This window comes from Metopolophium dirhodum, chromosome 8 (assembly GCF_019925205.1).
Source record: "Metopolophium dirhodum isolate CAU chromosome 8, ASM1992520v1, whole genome shotgun sequence".
NCBI lineage: Eukaryota > Metazoa > Arthropoda > Insecta > Hemiptera > Aphididae > Metopolophium > Metopolophium dirhodum.
The window spans coordinates 22,119,230-22,140,382 of NC_083567.1; the positions used below are offsets into that span (position 1 = coordinate 22,119,230).

A 21,153-nucleotide genomic window follows, 5' to 3' on the forward strand; every position below is an offset into this window, starting at 1 on the left:
ATAATTTTAATATATAATCATATTGGTGTTAAAGTATCTACGACATCGAAGAACCTAAGTGAAATGTTAGGCATTTTTACTGAGTCATAATAGTCATATAATATTTGTATAATAGGCTAGACAGGTATTATTATTTATAGTCACATGTATGTACTTTGTTTTATATGTATAAATAACGTTAAGTATTTTCCAAATCGCAATACACCTTAACAATGTCTTAGTAGTTAAATAACAATTATTTGTTAATAGCTAGAAAGATAATATTAAAATATAATTTTAAAATTTATAAAAGCAAAAGTAATAACAATTTAAAAAGTTTTTGAGCTGGGTCGCTTTTTTTTTCTGTGATTCATATTAATATTGTTGTTATCCACTTTTATATTATTCACAATCTCATATAATATTATGGTTATTTTTAAAAATGTTTTTTTACAAATCCCATATTATAACCCCCATATATTTTTAAAAAAAGTATGAAAAATGTCCTAGAAAATTATTAACTAACGGAAAAATATATTATACGTAGGGTACTAGGTGGTATTGTGATTACTTATTTGTTAAACATATGGCATAGGTAATAGGCATTGTAGTATTGTGTACTAAAATCTCGGACTTTGTAGATTAAGTTTACAATCATAGAAGATACCTAACTCTCATAATTCATAATAGTTTTTGTAATTTTAATATATACAATGTATAACCAACAAATGTATATATTATTTTATTTTTATTTGTATTTATCACTCATGACATCTTTTAAAATACCTATGGATATAATAGAAATATATACTATGTTAGAGTATACATTGATCAATGATGACTTTAAGGCCAACCTATATATTTTATTATCTTTTATATACAACACATTTGTATTGTAGTAGGTACCTACGTATACAATTTTAGCATAATGCTACACAATGGCAATGTATTAAAAGCTATAGTGATGAAGATCAAATAGAAAAATAATGTCAATGGCCAATGCAAATGTACCTATAACATTTTACATTTATAATAGTGGTTTTTTAAATTTCATTCATTGTTATAATCTCAATGAATCTGAATTGATGATTTAATATAGTTTTTAAACTTGTCACATTTATTATATCGTTATTTTTGTCACTTTTTGTTTGTCCATTGTGTATTCATGTTATATAGTCATACCTGTGACTAATACACAACTGATTTGTTACATGTTATGTCGTGTTATACTTGTGTAATTGTGCAAGTTGCATTCGCGTGATTATAAAAATAAATAATAATAACATTTTATTTTTATGGTTATGCAAAATAATATTATTGGTTAATTATTTATTGAAATTAATAAGTAATAGAGTAATTTAAATAATTTTTTTATCTAATATGTATTAATATTTTTAAACTGAAGTTAAATTCTAAATTTGTACCTCTTACCTTACCTGTATCATTCAATGGTTAAAATACATTTTTAAATTTAAGTTAAGACTTAATATTATTTAATGTTGGGATCTATACAATTGATTTTTTATTAACTAAAATATAACCTAATTTAGTATAGGTACTCTAATAATATTTATGTAATATGTACCTATTGTTAGATTATAAAACACCAATATGTTTTCTAAATGTATTTGGAGTATAAATACTACAGTCCAAATCACTTACATTTTGATAATAATATAGGTAATGCAAGTTTTAAAAATAATTTCGTTTTTTTATTGTGATTATGAAAGAAATAATCATGGAGACTAGACATGTTCATCAAATATATTTATATTAGTATTTTATAGACTTCAATACTTCGTATGATATAATTTTTTTAATATTTTGGATTTTGTCAAGCTATAATAGCTATTAAGTTCCTTAAAAATATAGTTTGCTTATAAGTTTTTTTTATATGGCTGCTTAATTTTAATTTGTAATTCAATTAGTACAATATTGAACTATTATAGGTTATTGGCTGTATAAGTTGATATTATATTCAAAATAGATACATTTTTATGAATTTAATCTATGGTGACAGCTTTTTGTGTAGCACACATACTTTACATTATTTCTTGAGCAGTAAACTTAGACCATTTTATGTGAGAAATTTCAAGAAATAAATGTCAATTCAACATTCAGCTGAATTCACTTTATAGGTCTAACAATCCCTGTCTTGCCATCAGTAATGTCACTTTGAATTATTCAGTTGTTCTGTATAATGGAATTTTGCAGCATGGAGACACCTAGGGTAACTCGCTGTGAGTCACAATCATACTAATCCTCTTGCTTTACCCAGAATTAGACGTTTTGTTTTGTTAAAATAAGAACAATGTGAATGGAATTTTCGAAGTTTTATACTTAAATAAGATATCGTTATATTGTAATGTATTGATTTCATTGCGATGTATTTGCTTATATTAATAGGTAGGTCAAATTAAAATAAGATGTTTTTATTTATTAATTTTTAAAATTTTTTTTTTTTTATTAATGAAACAATAAAGTATTTACTGCATTTTATAAATATATCTGTTTTGTTATACTCACATAATGTAATATACAAACTAAAAAAGTAGGTAATGAAATATACTGATGGCTTGATAAATTAACCTGTGAATACCGAGAGGTAAAACTAAATATAGAGTTATACAATTTAGTAGTAATAATAAATGTATTTATGTTAAAGTTAAGCGATACATTCATACTCTGGGTTCTTGGAGTATCCATTATATTTTTTTTACGAATTGTGGGTGGATGAATAGCCGAGAAGCAAAACTAACGACTAAGAACTCAAGTGAATTTATGTTGTGTTAAAGGGTGTATTATGAATTTAACTGATGGAATGTTTTACTGTTTAGAATATGAATGAATGAGCAATTTAAAGTATAATAGTGTTTTATAATTAATTTCATTGAATACAAATCACTAACTCCTCGAGGATAATATGATACTTAAAACTTTTTATAGTTGAGGATTTAATTTTAGTTTTTTTTTTCTATATGTAGATGTTTTTAGTTGAAATACATATAAGGGATGTAATTGTTGTACGTAGTATTAAAGTTAACACGAAAATGTTAATACTTTTTATTACATAATAAAATAATACTATAATACTATAATTATATACTATTAATAATATATCATAAGTTTCATTACATAATATACTGATATAAGTATACCTCATTTAGATTTATTTTATTTTTTTTACATTTCAATTTTTTATTTTATGTAATTTATACATTTTTAATAAGTTTAAGAAAAAGAGATGAAAATAATTGAAACTATAATATATTAGTTTTAGTTTGGTTTCCCAACCGGTCCGTGGCCCATCGTGGGTACCCGCAAGCCGGTGTGATCTTTTTCCATAATCAACCAATTTACTTATAAGTTACCACTAATTACTAATTATAATCATTCTCGTAATTTATTATATATTATATTTCAATTTTTTTATGCGCTGTATAAATATTTTTAGGAGAATATATAGATATATATTTGTATAAATTATTGCATTATTAATTACTGGTGTGCGTAAAATATTCGTTAAAATGTAGTTCTCTTTAATCATTAGAAATAATTTGTCATCGGGTACATCTTATGATTTGAGAGTCATAGAAACATTCTGGTTTAGAATATAAAAGCTTATTATTTTTAAAATGAGGTTAACATGGTAAAATGTTATTTATTATGTATGTAAAAAAATTATAACTTTGAATGCTTCAAGTTTGAAAACAGTTCAATGGAAATTCACGAATAAACGACGGTCGTATTATTTATTACATACATAATACATAAACAACTGTATACATGAAAGAATTTATTATCTATAGGAAACGCGCTCGTTTAAATATTCAGTTTAACTAGAACAACTTCTGAAACGTAAATATCTTTTGATAAAATTCAAACATATTTTCTATTAGGTTTATATTACAAACGTTGAAACGTATACATTAAAAATATAACTAAATATAAGAATAAATTCATTTATGTTTTTTATCAACCAATTGTTATATACTATTCACAATATTGTGTGTATGTGTATAATAAAATAAAACATATTTTATTGAATATAAAGTGGTGTAATTTACATGGATAGACGTTCGAAATGAAAAGAAGAGTACTGCGTACTGTTTTGGTTTCTGGTGTTTTTACTGATACTTTATGGATCAATAAATGAAAAGTCCGTGAGAGTTTTTCAGGGTAAAAATTAGGCGTCCCTCTTGACATTCCGTTTGTACGCTCAAAAAGGAGGGTCCCTTGTCGGAGAGGCACTTGGTCGCCAGCTAAACCCAAGATTTCAAACCGTTGCCTTGGCGTATATATTTTAGCGTGGTCCATTATTATACCGATTTTGCTTATATATATAAAATCGCGATAGGATGGTGTAACAGTATGACAATAATTGTGTGACAGCAAGTTAAATGAGTCGGAGTGGAGGGTCGTGTGATAGTGTTCGAGTGACAGTGAATGGTATTATAGTGGGAATGTGATTGGGTTGGGGGGAAGGTCTTCGTGATTTCAAAACTGGGCTTTCGTTATTTTACCATGTAAAGGCTCTGTGGAATTCTGAATGCAGCAATTCAATTTAACTAATGGCCGCCGTCGGTATTAATTAAAATAAATCCCCCGAGAGTTCTATGGCAATGTTGGCGACGCGGTCCACATGTATACATATTATATTCTGTACAGGTATACTATTATACCGAGTTTATTGTATAGTGACTATAGTTTGCATTCTGCAGGGTAGATAAATGGTAATTGATTATTCATAAGAAATATAATTGGAGTGTCCAATGAATACTGCCGGCGAAATAATCACGAATAAAAAATTTAAGTTTGATACTAATTTATTCGATTAAATAATTTTTACTTAACTATATTTGGATGTATGTATGTATGGTATGTGTGTGTGTGTGATTACAAAAGATTTTATAAATACTTCAGCGTTTTAGGCGTTAATTGAAAAGTCCAATCATAAATGTCCACAGTTGTTTAGTGTTTTTAAAGTAATTCGTAATTTTACTTTTTATTTTCATAAATTTCTCTGTCGGAGTTTAAGGACTATAGTCAAAATTTAAATTGATTGAATGGGGATGACTATCAGTTTGGTTTTCCCTTGAGACAACCACCATATAAAATGATGGATGATTGAATTTTTACGTGAAATGAGAAATTTTGGTTTGTAGTTAAACTATTAACAAATGCCAAATAAATAATGTATAATATAGAAATATATATTGTATATAATATAATATATATGTAGATATATCATATATACTCACTCAGTTTTTTAATCTTATTATAAGAAATCAAGGAGGAAATCAACATTTCGAATAGGGTTGATATTTTTGTTTCAAAACTTTCTGCAATCTGCAATAACTATTATAGTAAAAATAACAATTTGTTACGAGTTTACGACAATTTAAAATAAAGTTTTGGTGGCAGTTGAGAAAGATATTCTATCAGATTGATGCAGGTTTCACGTAGAAAACTTTTTAATGTGATCTAAACATTTAATTTGAAGTCAACGTTTTATTTGATGACTTATTTAATATTAATATAAAAATAGTTGAGTAAATTAAAAAATAAAGCAAGAATATTTGCTTTATAGTTACCATTGTTATTTAAATATAACTTAAACATATTACGTACAAATTAAAGAAAAGTACTTATAAGTGCACTTATAAAACACATAGTGTAACAGATTAATTAATTAAAATTAACAAATCTGTTAACAACGATAAATAATGGATCCATTGTTTGGAATAACTTTTGATAGGATTAAATGTAACCATCAATAAATTAACACTCGATGTAGGCTTGTATATTTTAAAACGTCAAAATAATTATATAAACACTATACCTAGTATTGAAATAAATTCTATATACTTACCGACTAAAATAAAAATATTTGATGTTTTTCTTAATTATTGTCATAGGTAGGTAGGTACCTACATGCATAATTATTTAAAAAAAACTATGATAGTTAATGGCTTATATGATAAAAAAAATAGCTTTATAATATCCATCGTGGACATAAGATGTAATATAATGTCATTATGTTATGATAATAAGATGTTACAGCTATTTATAATTTTAAATAACAAAACAGTTATTGTTGAAATATACAAATTACGTTTACATATTTAAAGAGTTATTAGATGTAATATATTTTTTATTCACGAATAATTTAATGTAAAGTCTATAGTTTATTTATTTTAGTATTAAACGGACCAGACCCAATTACATAAATTTGGTTATAATCGTTCGCGAAAAAAAGAACAAAAACCAAGAAATACAATGTTTTACAAATAATTTATAGTAAATACTAGATATTAATAGCTATGAATTGACAAGTATAAAATTAGTTACCTACATAATTAGTTACTTCTGTGTTAAGATAAAATCGAGGATAAAATGTACTGTTAGATCTATTATAGTATTACGAACAGGAGTATGAAAGAAGGAAACATGATTAAGAAATTTAAGACAGTCAATATTTCCAGCGAAGAGCTTTTACGAAAAGAATATTATACCTAAACGCAAACGTCGTTGTTCTAGTGTTATGAGGTTAGTACGAAGAATGCAATTCTCTGGGTATGGAACATTTAAATGAGAGGAACCGTAAAAACTGTTGCTGAATTTTTTCCAGTGTACATTTAAGACCCGATAAGTTAGAATACCATATTATTGAGACATATTCACAAATAGAATGTACCAAACAACAATTAATGGATGTTTATGCAAGTTGACCATTAAAATTAGCTTAACTACTATGAATAAAACCCAATATTTTGTTTGATCTTCTAACAATGTTAGTAATGTGACAGTCGAATTTAAGTTTAGGATCAAAAAATATACCAAGGTCTTTAGCCCTAAAGTCCGATGTAGTATGTCACCATTAAGATTGTAATTATATTTCAAAAGTTCAAAACAATTCGAGCTCTTGAAAATGTCATTATCTGGTATTTATTAATATTGAGAGGAGAGTGAAATTATTGTTAATACATCATTTATAAATCAAATTGAAGCAAATCAGCTTCAGTTTGATTGTTAACTAATCATCTGTAAACAGTTTTGAAAATGTAAGTCATTAATAAAAATTGGAAATAATATTGGTGCTAGTTACTATGCATACTCTATAGGAGTATATACTATATATCTAATCTTGTATATTTAAGTCATGCTATATATACATGCATGCAGGGTGATTTACTTAGCATGCTCACCCCGTCTTTCTTCAATTATGCCTTTATTCAAAATCTGATTTTTGGAATTTTTAAATATACTTATATACCATATTTTTAAATTCTTGAGATTGTTTGTACTACTTAAAGAGTGCCCTGTGAAGATATAAACTTTTGCTTTTCAAATGAGAATTCACCTTTCCTACTGTAAATTATTTAGCCGATAATTTTCTGAAAATGTTTAAAATCAAATTTCAAATGAGTAGTTTTTGAGTCATTTAACTTTCTGTATTAAGGATAGTGTTATGTTCATGATAATGGGTTTAGAAGATATGGGGGTTACTGTGATTTGAACATTTTAGGAATTATGTTGATGTTGCGATGGACCTTTAAGGCCTGTAAAAGCCTAGAAGTAGAAGAAGAATATTAATCCATCAACATTTATAATTTGTAAAAATGGTGCAAGTATAATAAATACTAGATCCAATGTTACATACATTTTATATTTTTGTAAAACCATTGTTAAGGACTATTATTTTTAATAATATGAACATTTTAATAACTGAGTAACTCGTTCAAGTTTTGAATTAGGTACATCAACATTTTCAAATAAATCATCTGCTAAATAATTTACAATAAAAAAAGGTGGATAAGTGGATGTCGCTCTGCTGTACAGTAGGTTACAAGTGGGTCACTGTAATGGATGGTGTTAAATTTGAATTCAATGATATAATATCATTGTATAAGAAAAACGATTCTGAGCGAAAACGGTCAGTCAGCCTATGATATTACCAAGTATATTTGATGATATTATTGTGAATAAAGTAATTTATATATAACCTATTTACGTGGAGCCTTGTTTTAAATTTTCAATCCTTAGCCCTAAAAGTTAAACATTTTATACATTTTAAACTACAAAATAATTAATAAATTATAAATTTGATAAATGTTGTTAAAATTTGAACTTTAAATGCTTATAAAAAAAAATTGTGCCTATGTATTTTTAATATTTTTTAACTGCTATTAAAACGATATATCAGGAGCCTTTTATTAAATTTTCACGCTTTTTTACCCAACAAATAAAATTTTATTGATATTTATAGAAAAAAAAAACTAAAAAATTTGAAAACTGACAATGTCCGTTAACAGTTTAAAAAGAGTCAAAATATTTTATAAATTTTATGGTATATAGAAAATGCTAATATAAACATTCAGTGAAATTTTCATGTCTCTATGGTCATTTGTTTTAGAGTTACACCAAAAACCAAAATCGATTTTCTCAAAAACAGATTTTACGTAAAAATTCCCGTTTTTCCTTAATTTTTCTTTTGTTTTTCATGTTGCTTTTGAAAACTACTGGGAAATTTTTACTTTTGACCCCCAAAGTACCAACTAGATTCATTTTCCTATCAGAAAAGTTACTGTTGAAGAAAATCCAAGCACTTTTACTGTCCTAAAAGGTGATGACAGACACAAAAATAAGAAAATAAAATATAAATAAAAAAAAAAAAATAAAAAAAAAAAAAAAACACACATCATTGTAAAATTAATACATTCATCGCTTCGCTCAGAATCTAAAAGTATCCTCTTCTGAAGAATATAAGTTTTCAGGACATCCCTTAAGTTGTACAAAAAATTTCAAATATTTAAAAATATGGTCTTTAAGTATATTTAAAGATTCTAAAAACCAGAGTATGAATAAATTCATAATTAAATGAAAAAATAGGGGCGAGCATACTTGGTAAATCATCCTGTATACATATATACAAACTATTATCAATTATGGATTAATCATTTGTATTTGGTATTTTATTTTTATTCAGTCATTTAGAATAATATGTTTAAATAATACAAATTAAACATTATATTATATACATACCTCTAAAATGACAATGATTCAAACAAAATAAAGCATTGCCTAGGAAATTTATTACTTAAATAATGTAAGTAATTTGCATGCTAATTTTATTTTGTGTGTTTAAATATATTATATATAAGTTTTTCTTATTTCTAACTGTATTTCAGAATCTATCTGTGAATGATAAAAATATACGTTTTAACCGTTTTGTGGTGTAGGTGGTTTATATTATTGGTTAGTTAAATATTATTTCGATTGCGGTTGTTTAATTCTCACAATAAATATTTCTTTAATATACATCGATGCTATAACGCCTATAACGTTACGCAGCAAATCGAAGACACCTACCTATATAGCTATATAATAATAACTATATAATATATAATACCTACCTATATATTTATTATGGGTCAATACTTCTACACGTACGGTTTCATTTATGATTTTAAAGATTCTAACGCGATATCATCTGTGCTCAAAAGCCGCTGTTTCGTATGCATTTCATCAGTATACGTATTTTCTCCATGTCTTGTGTGATTATTTCGAATTGGCGATTGTCTTTTGATTTTATGCTACCCATCACCAGTGTTCGGACTTATCTAGATAAATTTATCTAGATGAATATCTAGATAATTATTTGTTCATCTTTTATCTTATCTAGATAAATAGTTACAAGGTATCTAAACGTTCATCTTAGATAATTTTTTTACTCATCTAAATGAATTCATCTAGATACATTTTTTATTGATAAAAATCGCGAAATTGTACAAACGCATTTAAATATTTATACAGATTCTCAAACAAAGTTTATGGTTTATAAATAATGTAATTATTTTTATTTATATCATCATTATTATAATTAAATTCCTAGTGCCCAACTAAAATATACTTAAATTTAAAACCCATTTAAAAAAAATTGCATCTTTTTTTATTTAGATAAAAAAGTATTTATCTTTATCTTTATCTAGATAAATATGAGTTAAGTTATCTTTTATCTCTATCTAGATACATTAGAGTTACATTATCTTTATCTTTATCTAGATAAAAACTACTTATCTAATCCGAACACTGCCCATCACTTCATAGTTCATTAGAATCAATAATTTGATTGAATTGCGTGTTTTTATAATATTGTCAATATAATATGCGCATGAATCGTACTCCATTTTCACACACACATAGAAACGGCCAACTTTTACAACCGGGCATTTGTGTTTGAGCTATAATACGATAACGTGCACATATCAATGCACATACATTTAATATATGTGCACAGCGATGTGTATACGTAAACACGTATATAAAATACATATTATATAGGCCGTGCGAATAGGGACTATCAAAATATCGATTTAGGTGTCCGCTATAAAACAAGCAGCAGTGGGGAGCCAACGCGCGGGACACATTCCTCGGCAATATTCGCGTTTTGCATATAGTGTATATATTATAAATTATATGTATATATTTATTTATGGTGTGTGAGAGAGAGATATAGTTCGAATGGGGGAGGGGGTGAACGAAGAAGAAGGTTAGCGTGAGCGAGATAGGTGTGTGAGTCGTTTTCAATTATACAACCAGTCAGATTTATGAAGGTATTATTTCTTGCCCTCCCCTTGGCGTGCATCCGGGACGCCACGGCGGGTGTTGGTGTTTGGTCATTATTTTTCCGCCTGGCCACTATCCTTCCCCCACGCACCCACCTACCAACCAACCATACACTACCACCACAATGTGAATCACCCGATAATAGTGTGCTCGCTGCGAGGGGTGGTAATATATATATTATATGCATACGATTCTTCTCATCGCCACGACTGGTGCTGCTATTACTGTATTGATGCTGGTCGGTATACTGTGGCCGTACCGTATACAATAATATTGCATACATACAGAGTACATGTAATCTGCAGAATACATCTTTTACCGTTAATCGGAAAATATGAGACATCTTAAAATATTTTTAAACAATACATATTTTTCCATTTTTCAATGATTAGGCATGTAGTATTAATCACGCGTTGAATGTCCAAATGGTAATTTTTCGGCAGAAACAAGTCACTGTTAAAATAGTTTGACTATACATAAGATAATATAAATTATAAACATAAATATAACAAAATACCTGTTTAAGAATTTATATTATATATGCTTCAAAAACAAGATGAACTTTTTTAAAAACTGACGTATTAAATATGGACAAAAGAAGTCGTGTAGACAATTAGGACGTTATTTTATCAAATGATAGATTGTTTGTAGATAATGTGATAACATAATAACTGCCCTGAAGATTACGTTATCTCCAATGTCTCTATATAGTGTGTCCGTGAGCACGAGGGCGTTATGCATACACGCCTATAGTGTTATGATACCTTGCAGGTACCTATAATGCTGTAATAGTATTGTAATGTTTTATTGTCGCGGTGTGCGATTATTGTTATAATCGTTATATGCATCTGAAGGCTGATATTGTAATATTATCGTAAAAAATCATGTACCAACGTTTTTATCTTATAATAATATTATCGTGTTCATATTATTGTATTACGTTCCTAAACGTCTTTTCGTATTATTTTCTCAGGGAAATTGCCGACGCTCAACCATTTCATAAAGCACTATACGCCTGCGGAATACGACCGGGACGGCTTGTTGGAACAGCACCGGAGGATGCGCAGGGACGCCACCGCCGCTAGTAATCAACGACTGCAATTGCCGTTACGGCTCACCATCGCCACGCCACACAGGTTAGAGTGGTTTGCATAATATTGAATATTGACTGTAATAATACAATACATTAACGCCATATCAAATATATATTTTCTGCTCGATAGTTTGGGCCCGTTAAAGTATTATTGCTGTTATCGTTATTACCTATTATATATATAGATAGGTAGATAGTTGTTATTGGCTGCTGTAAAGATCAGATCGCGGCCTGACGGGGGGTTGCAGCATAGAAGCGGTGCAGGTATATAAAAACTATACTTACATACCGAACAATAAAATATTATATGCACATTTTTTTGGTTTTTTCTTTTGTAAATGTTCCCACCGGGGAGACGAGAGTCGTTATTATTATACATATTCTATATGTACTGCTCAAGATACGCGTCGATTATATGCGTATTATTATGGCAAGGCTATGTTTTTAAGTACTCACCTACAGTTGTTTTATCGTATAGGTTTTTTCAAAGTTATTAAATGTTGAATATATAAAAGTACACGTGTATAGTCTACTCGAGTCTACGACGGATTAAGATATTTAAGACACCGAGACCAATATTTTCCACGAGGGACACACACAAAATTGCGCATAATACTATATATTTATACATCTATTTTAATTTTTGTAATAAAAATACGTTGTTTTCTGAGCGTGTATCGTCGACTCACGAGAGCGTTATTCATGTGTGTGGTTACTGTGTTTATGCTGCAGCGTTGAATGGAATAGGTCTGTGAAATTTCACCATGTAAAATGTACACGGTAAATTAAACTAAAAACCGAAACCCAATTATCTCAAAAATGTCTTCCTTGTAAGATTCCTGTTATCCCTGTATGGTATGAGATTAAAAATGGAATAGCTGAGAGCCTACACTGAATCGAAATAATTAATTCACTTGCTATATGGTTCCCGAAGCTTAGAGTACTGTTGGCCCGATTACGAAATTAGATTTTATACTAGAAAACTTCTTTTGGGATTGATGTGGCTCATTTATATTGTAAACGTTTTAAAGGTGTAATGCATCCAGAGACGTGTATTTAACTATATTTTGTTGATGTAGTTTTGTCGTTACGACTGAAACATATTTGTAATACATGTGCGTTGTACTGTTATTGATTATTTCCGAGAATAACGCGACTAATAGTGAACCAACTTATAGGTAACTAAAATTATTCAAATTATTAATTTAATTTTTCTTGGTTTTTATTAAGAACTCTGAAATCTGAATGGTTTAACTTCGCTAATTAAATTTAATATTTTGGATTTACATGATGTATTAAGTAAGGATAAGTATAATATACATTTTTATGGTAACCTATATATAATATTACTTGACTAATTATACACTATAAACAGTATATAGTATACACATTAGTATTGCACAATACTGTAAAATGTATTAAACACATTTTTCTGTAAAAACTAACCTATTTTACTAGGAATCAATAAATATGTTTAGTCGTTATGTGTGGGAGTTAACAAAAAAATTTTAATTTGTTGAAATGTAAACTATGAAATTGTTGTGAGAACATGAATTTGCACTCGTAAAGCTTTTTATAGTTTTACATAAGTTTATTTTACAATATGTGTTTTTTATTTGTGTTTAAAATAAGTTGAATATTTAATTTACCACGTTTTACACTATATTAGCATATAGGTAACATACACGTATGTAATGTAAAATTTATATAAAACAACAATTTTTTACTTCCGTAATATTTTAAAACTAATCGGCTAAAATAACTAGGTAGATTATAATTATAGAGGTTCTTAAATTTTTTTTTTATTTGATTCACATTAGGCCGTGGTATAACTTATAAAATATGTATAATCAATTTAAGTTTTATACTTTTATTCATGAAAGTATACTAAAATAAATTATTCAAGAACTTTATCAATTAATCTTATTATTTTTATATTATATATATATTCTTTATCTAATTAAACTGAATAGAAACTATACTTCTTTAAACTTTGATGCAAAATAAATTATTTAATATAGAAAGATCGACTTTATTTATCAACAGTTTAGTGTAATTACTGGATACATTTTTTAGTCGAGTTATTTAAAGTAGGTAGTTATAATTAAATATAGCTATGTCCCATGTTTTATTTTATTATATATTTATATCAGTACTTTTATAATTTAATCACTATACTATAAATTAATACATGAACTATGAAGGTGACTAGTGAGGGCCAAGTAGTATTAGAAAATAGAAAAAATATCAATTCAAATATTCTTAAGTACGATAGAAATAATAGTACTATCATAGTATCATACATATTATTTTGAATAGTTAAATACACCTACCTACTTCTACCGAGAGTATAATTGTATAAATAGTAAGTACACTTATTCATTTTTATTAATTTCTAAATCAGATATTCGTAGTAAAAACACGTAGTATTAATCCTTTTTATTATATCTTAAATAACTTATCGAAAGTATTATTTTTTTTTGTTATAACTATATTATATTTGTTTTTAATTACTTATAAAAGTCTACAGAACAAACAAACTGAGAAACTTTTTAAAACCATGTAATATGTGCAGTGTACACGCTACTAAAATATAAAAAATAGATGTTTTGTTTCAAAAAAGACTCGGAAAAAGTTGTATTTACTTATAACAAAAAACAAACAATAACATATATAGGTACCTTACTCAATTAGAAGTTTGCGATCTAGAATGAGAAATAAATTATTTTTTACACTTGGGAAATGGTTGTAAAAAGAGGGGAAGGTGGTAACCACTGTACAGTAAGAGTTGGTGGGTGTACCTCGTAATTGAGTAGGCATTGTAATGGATGACGGGTTAAATTTGAATTCAATAATAAATCATTGCATACGATGAAAACGATTCAGAGCTTCGGATGGTCTAACTTTTTGGTAATTAAGGTTACTAAACAATTATTTTAATGTTCTCGTATATTGCTAAACTATTTACTTATAACTAATTCATTATAACTTATACTAACTATTGTTATTATGATTACAGTATTTGAAACAATTGTCCGTAAAACGAATAAATAAATAACAATCATTACAATTTTAACCTATTTTTTTGGTTTAGTTTTTGCCGATTATTAAAAAAAAAAATAGGTACAAGGAATTTTAAATTTTGACCTCCCAAAAGTATCAACTAGATCTAATTTTTTTAAGATATCTCGATCGGCGTTGATGATGAGATCATTTTATTTTTTTCTACTAGAAAATGTGTCTTTAGACACTAAAAATAAAAACCATATATCATTGTAAAATCAATACTTTCATTCGCACGGTCAGAATATAAAACAAAATGTAAATAATTAAAGTTTAATTTGTAATATATAATTTAAAAAATGGTTTCAAACAATATAATACGAAATAGTTTGTATGAAAGAATAATGTCATATTATTCAATAATATTATACTAGATATTATGTCTTTTAAAATAGTAAAATTATTCACTTGGTAGCAAATAAAATGTAGTTAAATATACGAAATACGAATATGAGTTGTTGTGGTATTTATTTTGTGGGAATATCACAGTAAGTCAAATTTGTAACTAAAATTATATGCCTAACATTCACAATTGTAAATTATAATATTATTACTTATATCGGTAATTCTTGACAAATGTACATTATTATTGCGTAAAAACTATTAATTAGTTACAATATTTAGTGATCGTAGTGGATAGTAAAATAATGAATATGACAAGCATATACCAACTACGTATGGGGTCGTGGTTTATTTTTAAGGCAGAGAGATGGGCCGTTTTTGTTTTGTAATGAGACAGACAATTAAGGGATTTTCAAGGTTATGACAATAATGGGTCTCATATTCTTAAGAGGCTTATCACTAAATTCTCAAGTGATTAACATTGACGTCTTATCCATTATTTTATTATCTATATGATCCAAATATAATATATATATGTTTTATTATTTGTCAAAGTTTTATCTACTAAAAATAGCACTCTGGTCATTAGGCCATTCATTTTAATATTATTTTGTAGTGAAAATAACTATAACATAAGTTTTAAATTAATTGAGCTTGTGTTTAAAAAAAACTTTCTGGTATTGTATTGTATTGATACCTAAAACTTCATAATTTGACTAATTTTTGGAGTTGTTATGAATCATATTGTTTCTTAACTTTATGTAGGCACTTCAGTCAACGTTTGATTGTGATAATAGATTGGTATTATATTATAATAGTAAATAGATTAAGCAGTTGATTCAACTAATATATATTTAACATCATATTTTGGAGTTAAATAAACTACTTAATTTTATTGAGTATATTTTAAAACTTTCTATCGAAATTTCAAATATGTAATAATAGAGTATAGGTATAATAGAAATACGTAAAACACATAATTATTCAAACGTTTTAATAAATTTAGAAATAATTTTTTTATAGTGATAGATTGTTCAATCAATATTATACAAATGTAAACAACTGGATGTTTCATAAACAATAATTTTTCTTCATTTTTACATAGTTAGTAAATGTGCATATTATATTAACTACCGAGAATAGTCATAATAAATGTTTTGGTGTATAACAAAGTTAAAAACTAAAAACTTTGCTTGTAACATAAAACCAACAAAATTTGTTTTTTAACTACCCGGAATTTTTTAAAAATTGTTTTACAGTTTTATTTTTATAGTTTAAATATGAATAAATAATACACTACAATAACTAACATCAAAGTTTTATTAAATTAATGTTTTTTTTTCACAATTAGTATAATAAAATTGAAAATTAAATAGTAAGTATACATTTATTTTTCGTACCATATTCTTTTTTCTTAAAAAAATCTTATAATCTTATACCCACGTGGCCACGTTTAAAATATGTGCGATATTGTAGACTCGTATGTGCATAATATGCATGTGTGGGGGTGTACCGTTAAGCACCTATATCGATTTACATGCTGGTTGATATTGTATTGTAATTCATATAAGGCATAGGCATATACAATATGTATAACCTATACAGATTACAGAGTGCTTATAGAGAACTCTATTTCAAAATGTTCTGTTAATACCTAGTAACTAGCTATATATTTTACAAAAACCTTCGTTTTATTTTTTATCACCCTCAAATTTGTTGGCGAAACCACCTATTAATTTTTAAATGGTCGTCAATCTATAATCTTAATTTTATAATCTAAAATGTTTATACATATGGAATATGGAATTTGAATAGTATTTTTATTAATAAGAATTTCAACTTGCGATTGGCGGAGTATAGTAGTGCATCACAGGTTCCCACACATTGCTACTCTTCACTCCAAAATGTAAACGGCTATAACTTATAAATAATAACTTTATCGCTGCAATAGATACGGTTGATGTTTATATTTACGCTAAAACGTTGATACAATTATTTAGATGGTGCAGCTGGTGGCCCAGACAGCTGTGATTACACCACCGACAAACATACGAGAGCGAACAACGTATTAACTAAGACGTCTTATAGGGCAAAATAAAACAATGCGTTACACCTAGGTACTTGGGATGATTGCCATTATCGAAGAAAGTAGGTGATAATGAAAAATATAATATGTTCGTTTCGAAATGACCCGCGTTCGTTGTCGTTGAGAGAATCGCTCTGTATTCCGACCATATAATATATAATATTATATTATTCTTGTCCGCGAGGTTGCCGATCACAAAGAAGTCGCGTTCGTCGCATATTATGTGTTTGTGCATTTCTACCAGACACATTATTATTATTATTATTATCATCATCATCATCATCATCATTATTACCGTTATCGTGTGTAGCTATATATGTGCCTGTATACACTATACGTGTACATACGGTACACTGGGCGGGGGTGTGGGGGGGGGGGGGGGCAGTGTCGCGTCATATAGTGGTGCGCGGTAGTCGATGGCGTGTGCATACGTCTGACCGAGAGGATTAACCTCGGCGTGTCCATCGGGTTTAGTAACGGATTGATTAGCGTGCGACCAAAGGACAGTCTGCGATTTGTGTGTGCTAGCTTGCGCGCGCGTGGGATCGCCGACAAACACACAACATTGTATTTACGCACACGAGCCGCGTTCGCCGTTGTTCCACTCTGCACCGTTTCATCGACGTTCCCCTTAAGGGTCGCTCTGGAAACATAATAATATCTGACACTGCGAGTACGACGCATAAATTACATGCGTGGCATTTCTCAGTAAAACATATTTTGTCGAGGTCGAAGCGGTAGGTAGGTAGCGGACAATGCGGACTAAAGAATTTTTCGTTTTCGTTTAAATGTTCCCCCCTCCCCCCGCTAAGCGATTCATAATTTTTAATTTTATTGTTAACTTTTTCCGTGCACACCATTGAAGAGGGAAGGGAGAGTGTTGGAAGGTATTTAGGTATGTCCGAAAATTTTCGTGCGGAATTCGAAGGGGTCTTTTTTAATAAATTGTTAACAATCATATACAAAATTGTAGAAAAGAGTAAATTTTACTGAACTCCAAACTATGTACAAAATATAATGCCACACACACTAACTATAGCGCTGAGGTGAACTACAGCGAGACGATTACCAGTCTCCGCACTCTGCAGTATCTTGTTTAGATTTCTGATTTTTCAAATTTTATTATTATCTTGATTATTCACAATTCAATTGGCAAAATTTCAAAAATCCTATTTCCATTTTGAATCAAATCTACGCAAACGCTGCGCGTTTTAATGGTCGACGGTCGTTATTTAGATACATTGGACCTCACTGCAGATATATAAATATATTTTATTGGTGGACTCGAAGCGAGTAAGTGGTGATTGGTTTTCATATATAGAGAAGGAAGAAAGTTTGTAAAATACTAAAAAAAAGGTCCCCGGAGATTCTTCTTCTTCATAAATCAGTGTTATAATAGTCCCTCAGTGCGTATTTCGGACTTGTAATACTACGACGTTATAGTAATCCTAGCACTCGGACACGCACATACAACTATACACACACGCACACAAACATAATTTATATATATATTGTGTTTGTATATCATTGAGTATAAAGTATACTTACATTTCTATAGGTTTCAAATGTTTCAATGTATCTTAAATTGCCCTTCAATTTGTCTACGTTTAGAAAAATATTTGAGTGTCTAAAGAAAATATTATGTAATATTCGTTTACGCTTTTATATTTCAAAAGCCTATGTACAATATGTGCACTACACAAGCAGTCTGTAGTTGTGTTTATTGGTTTGAAAACAAAAACGTCTATTCTGTATTTAATATCTCTGTATTAAAATCACTCAATTAATGTGTCCTTTTAAACTGTTGTCAGTTCACGTTGATAAATGTTTCAACATGTATTCAAATAGCTGTCGCTCATTCATGTTAATTACTGTTCAAAACTTTGTTGTGAATTCCAATTTCCCGTGTTAAAAGTTTTAAGTTATAATCAGAATGACATAATCGTTCTTAATGTTTATAATGAGCATCATAAACTTTTGAAGTTTTAGTCTACGATTTTTTGAATCTTAATATAGTGGTAGGGCGATGTGTGTGTGTTTAACAATGTGTGCTTGCAATGTATATTGCTATTTTTGAGAAAATCTCATATAAAAAGTAGCAAACATAAATATTACAATACTGAATGTATTAATAAATATTATAAAATTTTTCATTTTGAATCCACACTAAGATCAGATATATACGTATACGGTATACTTATTTGACATTTATAGTTGACATTTAAATACAAAAAAAAATTGCTTCTATTTACAATTTTTGTATAGTTTTTGTAAAATTGTTTAGCATGAGAGCAAAATGGTGTGCATCAGCCACCTTGAGGCATTCGTTTTATTTAATAATTTTTTTTTTAACAAGGTTGATATATTTTACTCTCGTAACAAAATGTTGAATATTTTAAGTTTGAATTTACTCGTAAAACTAAAAACGACTTGGTCGGTCGTGTATTTACTGCTTTTAGTAGTTTAGTTCCATCGAAAAATAACACGACAGCAAAAGAGTTTATGACATTTTTGTATATATAATAAAAACACGGACGTCACATAGGACGAATCGGCAAAAAGCATCAAAAAGGTGTTTCCTGGGAAAACTGATAACGTCTCATTCCTGCCACATGGGACCGGAGACAAATGATTTATCGTTTCACATCATTCGCACGTATACGAACACTGTATTTCTGTATGTGTGTATACTTGTTATGCTTTTAAGTCTTATACATTCGAATAATTCGACGCAATAATATTCAAATATAAAGTTATATCACAGTTACCTAAAGGTAAAATGCAGTCTAGTAATTTGAACAAAACAGTTATACTATATTATACTAATTAAATGCCATTCTCACGAAATATAATTTACTATTGAAGTGTTGCCTAGCACACGATACGACAATAACTGCTCATCAGTTACCGCAAATCCATTTTCTATTACCCTCCAAACAGTCAACGCGAATTTCGTGAAGATTTGTTATTCTGTAAAAAGTTTTTTGACCTAAGTTCCAACTGACGGAACTGTCAGTTTATAACCTTTATATTATCGTGCTCTGTGACTAGTTTCCATGCCATCAAGGTATTTGTAATATTATTACGGAAGTACCTATTTTATACTTATTTCTTTGCCTATTATACAGTATTACTTCCAAGACGAATTCAAAGCTACCGCCCATCACTACCAATCGGTTAGAAATATCTCTGTTGACATGACAAAGAATCGAGTTCCCCAATGAGACATAACATTTTTCACATAGATCTAAGGATATGATTCTAAATTGTAGAATGAAAATAATAACTACACTCTTATATATTTCGCGGATTATTTTTTTTTCAGTTTTATATTATATTAGAACATCTATTGAAGTTGGTATTTACATAATATTATTATGTATTGTCTATTTTTAGTGAACTTTTTAATGATATTTTAACAGATATGTTCTCATAACATTATATTATAAATGAGAATATAATCATATGTAAAAATACGTGTGTCCGAATGTCTACAGAGCGCACTAATTCATTATTCCGTGGTAAAATATATGCTGATTTATTGTACCTACCTAATCGATTTAATTAATTAAATGTTATCCTACCAGAACTTGTATTTGCACATTTTCTCGATTAAAAGTTATCTCGTAAATTCAGAGTAACGTGAATATTTAAAACATATGACGGCTTCTATCCGTTGGGAAATTTCAAAACTAAATTAAATTACCTACTTATTTTCATATAATATGCTTACGTAATTTGAGTGTACCGTGTATGTGTAATATGTATAGCCGTTTGTGGATGCATTACCGGGTTTTCGGTCACGATTAGACCAATGGCTCAAAAAATCGGTAACTTTAAATGATAAATTTAACCAATTTTCGAGGATGTTAACGGACCAGCTACCCAGTCACCACCTAACTACCTACCTTAGTCGTGCCAACGGTGTAAATTACATAAAAATAAATAAATAAAAAGGCTC

At 28.3% G+C, this 21,153-nt stretch overlaps 1 protein-coding gene across 2 annotated transcripts in view; it reads left to right on the plus strand.

Moving 5' to 3' along the window:
* Nucleotides 1-21,153, plus strand: part of LOC132950045 (disintegrin and metalloproteinase domain-containing protein 10) — an 88,464-nt gene that overhangs the window by 10,398 nt on the left and 56,913 nt on the right. For both annotated transcript variants that reach the window (XM_061021240.1, XM_061021239.1), the window contains exon 2: nucleotides 11,582-11,744. In XM_061021240.1, the coding sequence (XP_060877223.1) occupies nucleotides 11,582-11,744 (163 nt within the window). The remainder of the gene's footprint in view (nucleotides 1-11,581; nucleotides 11,745-21,153) is intronic.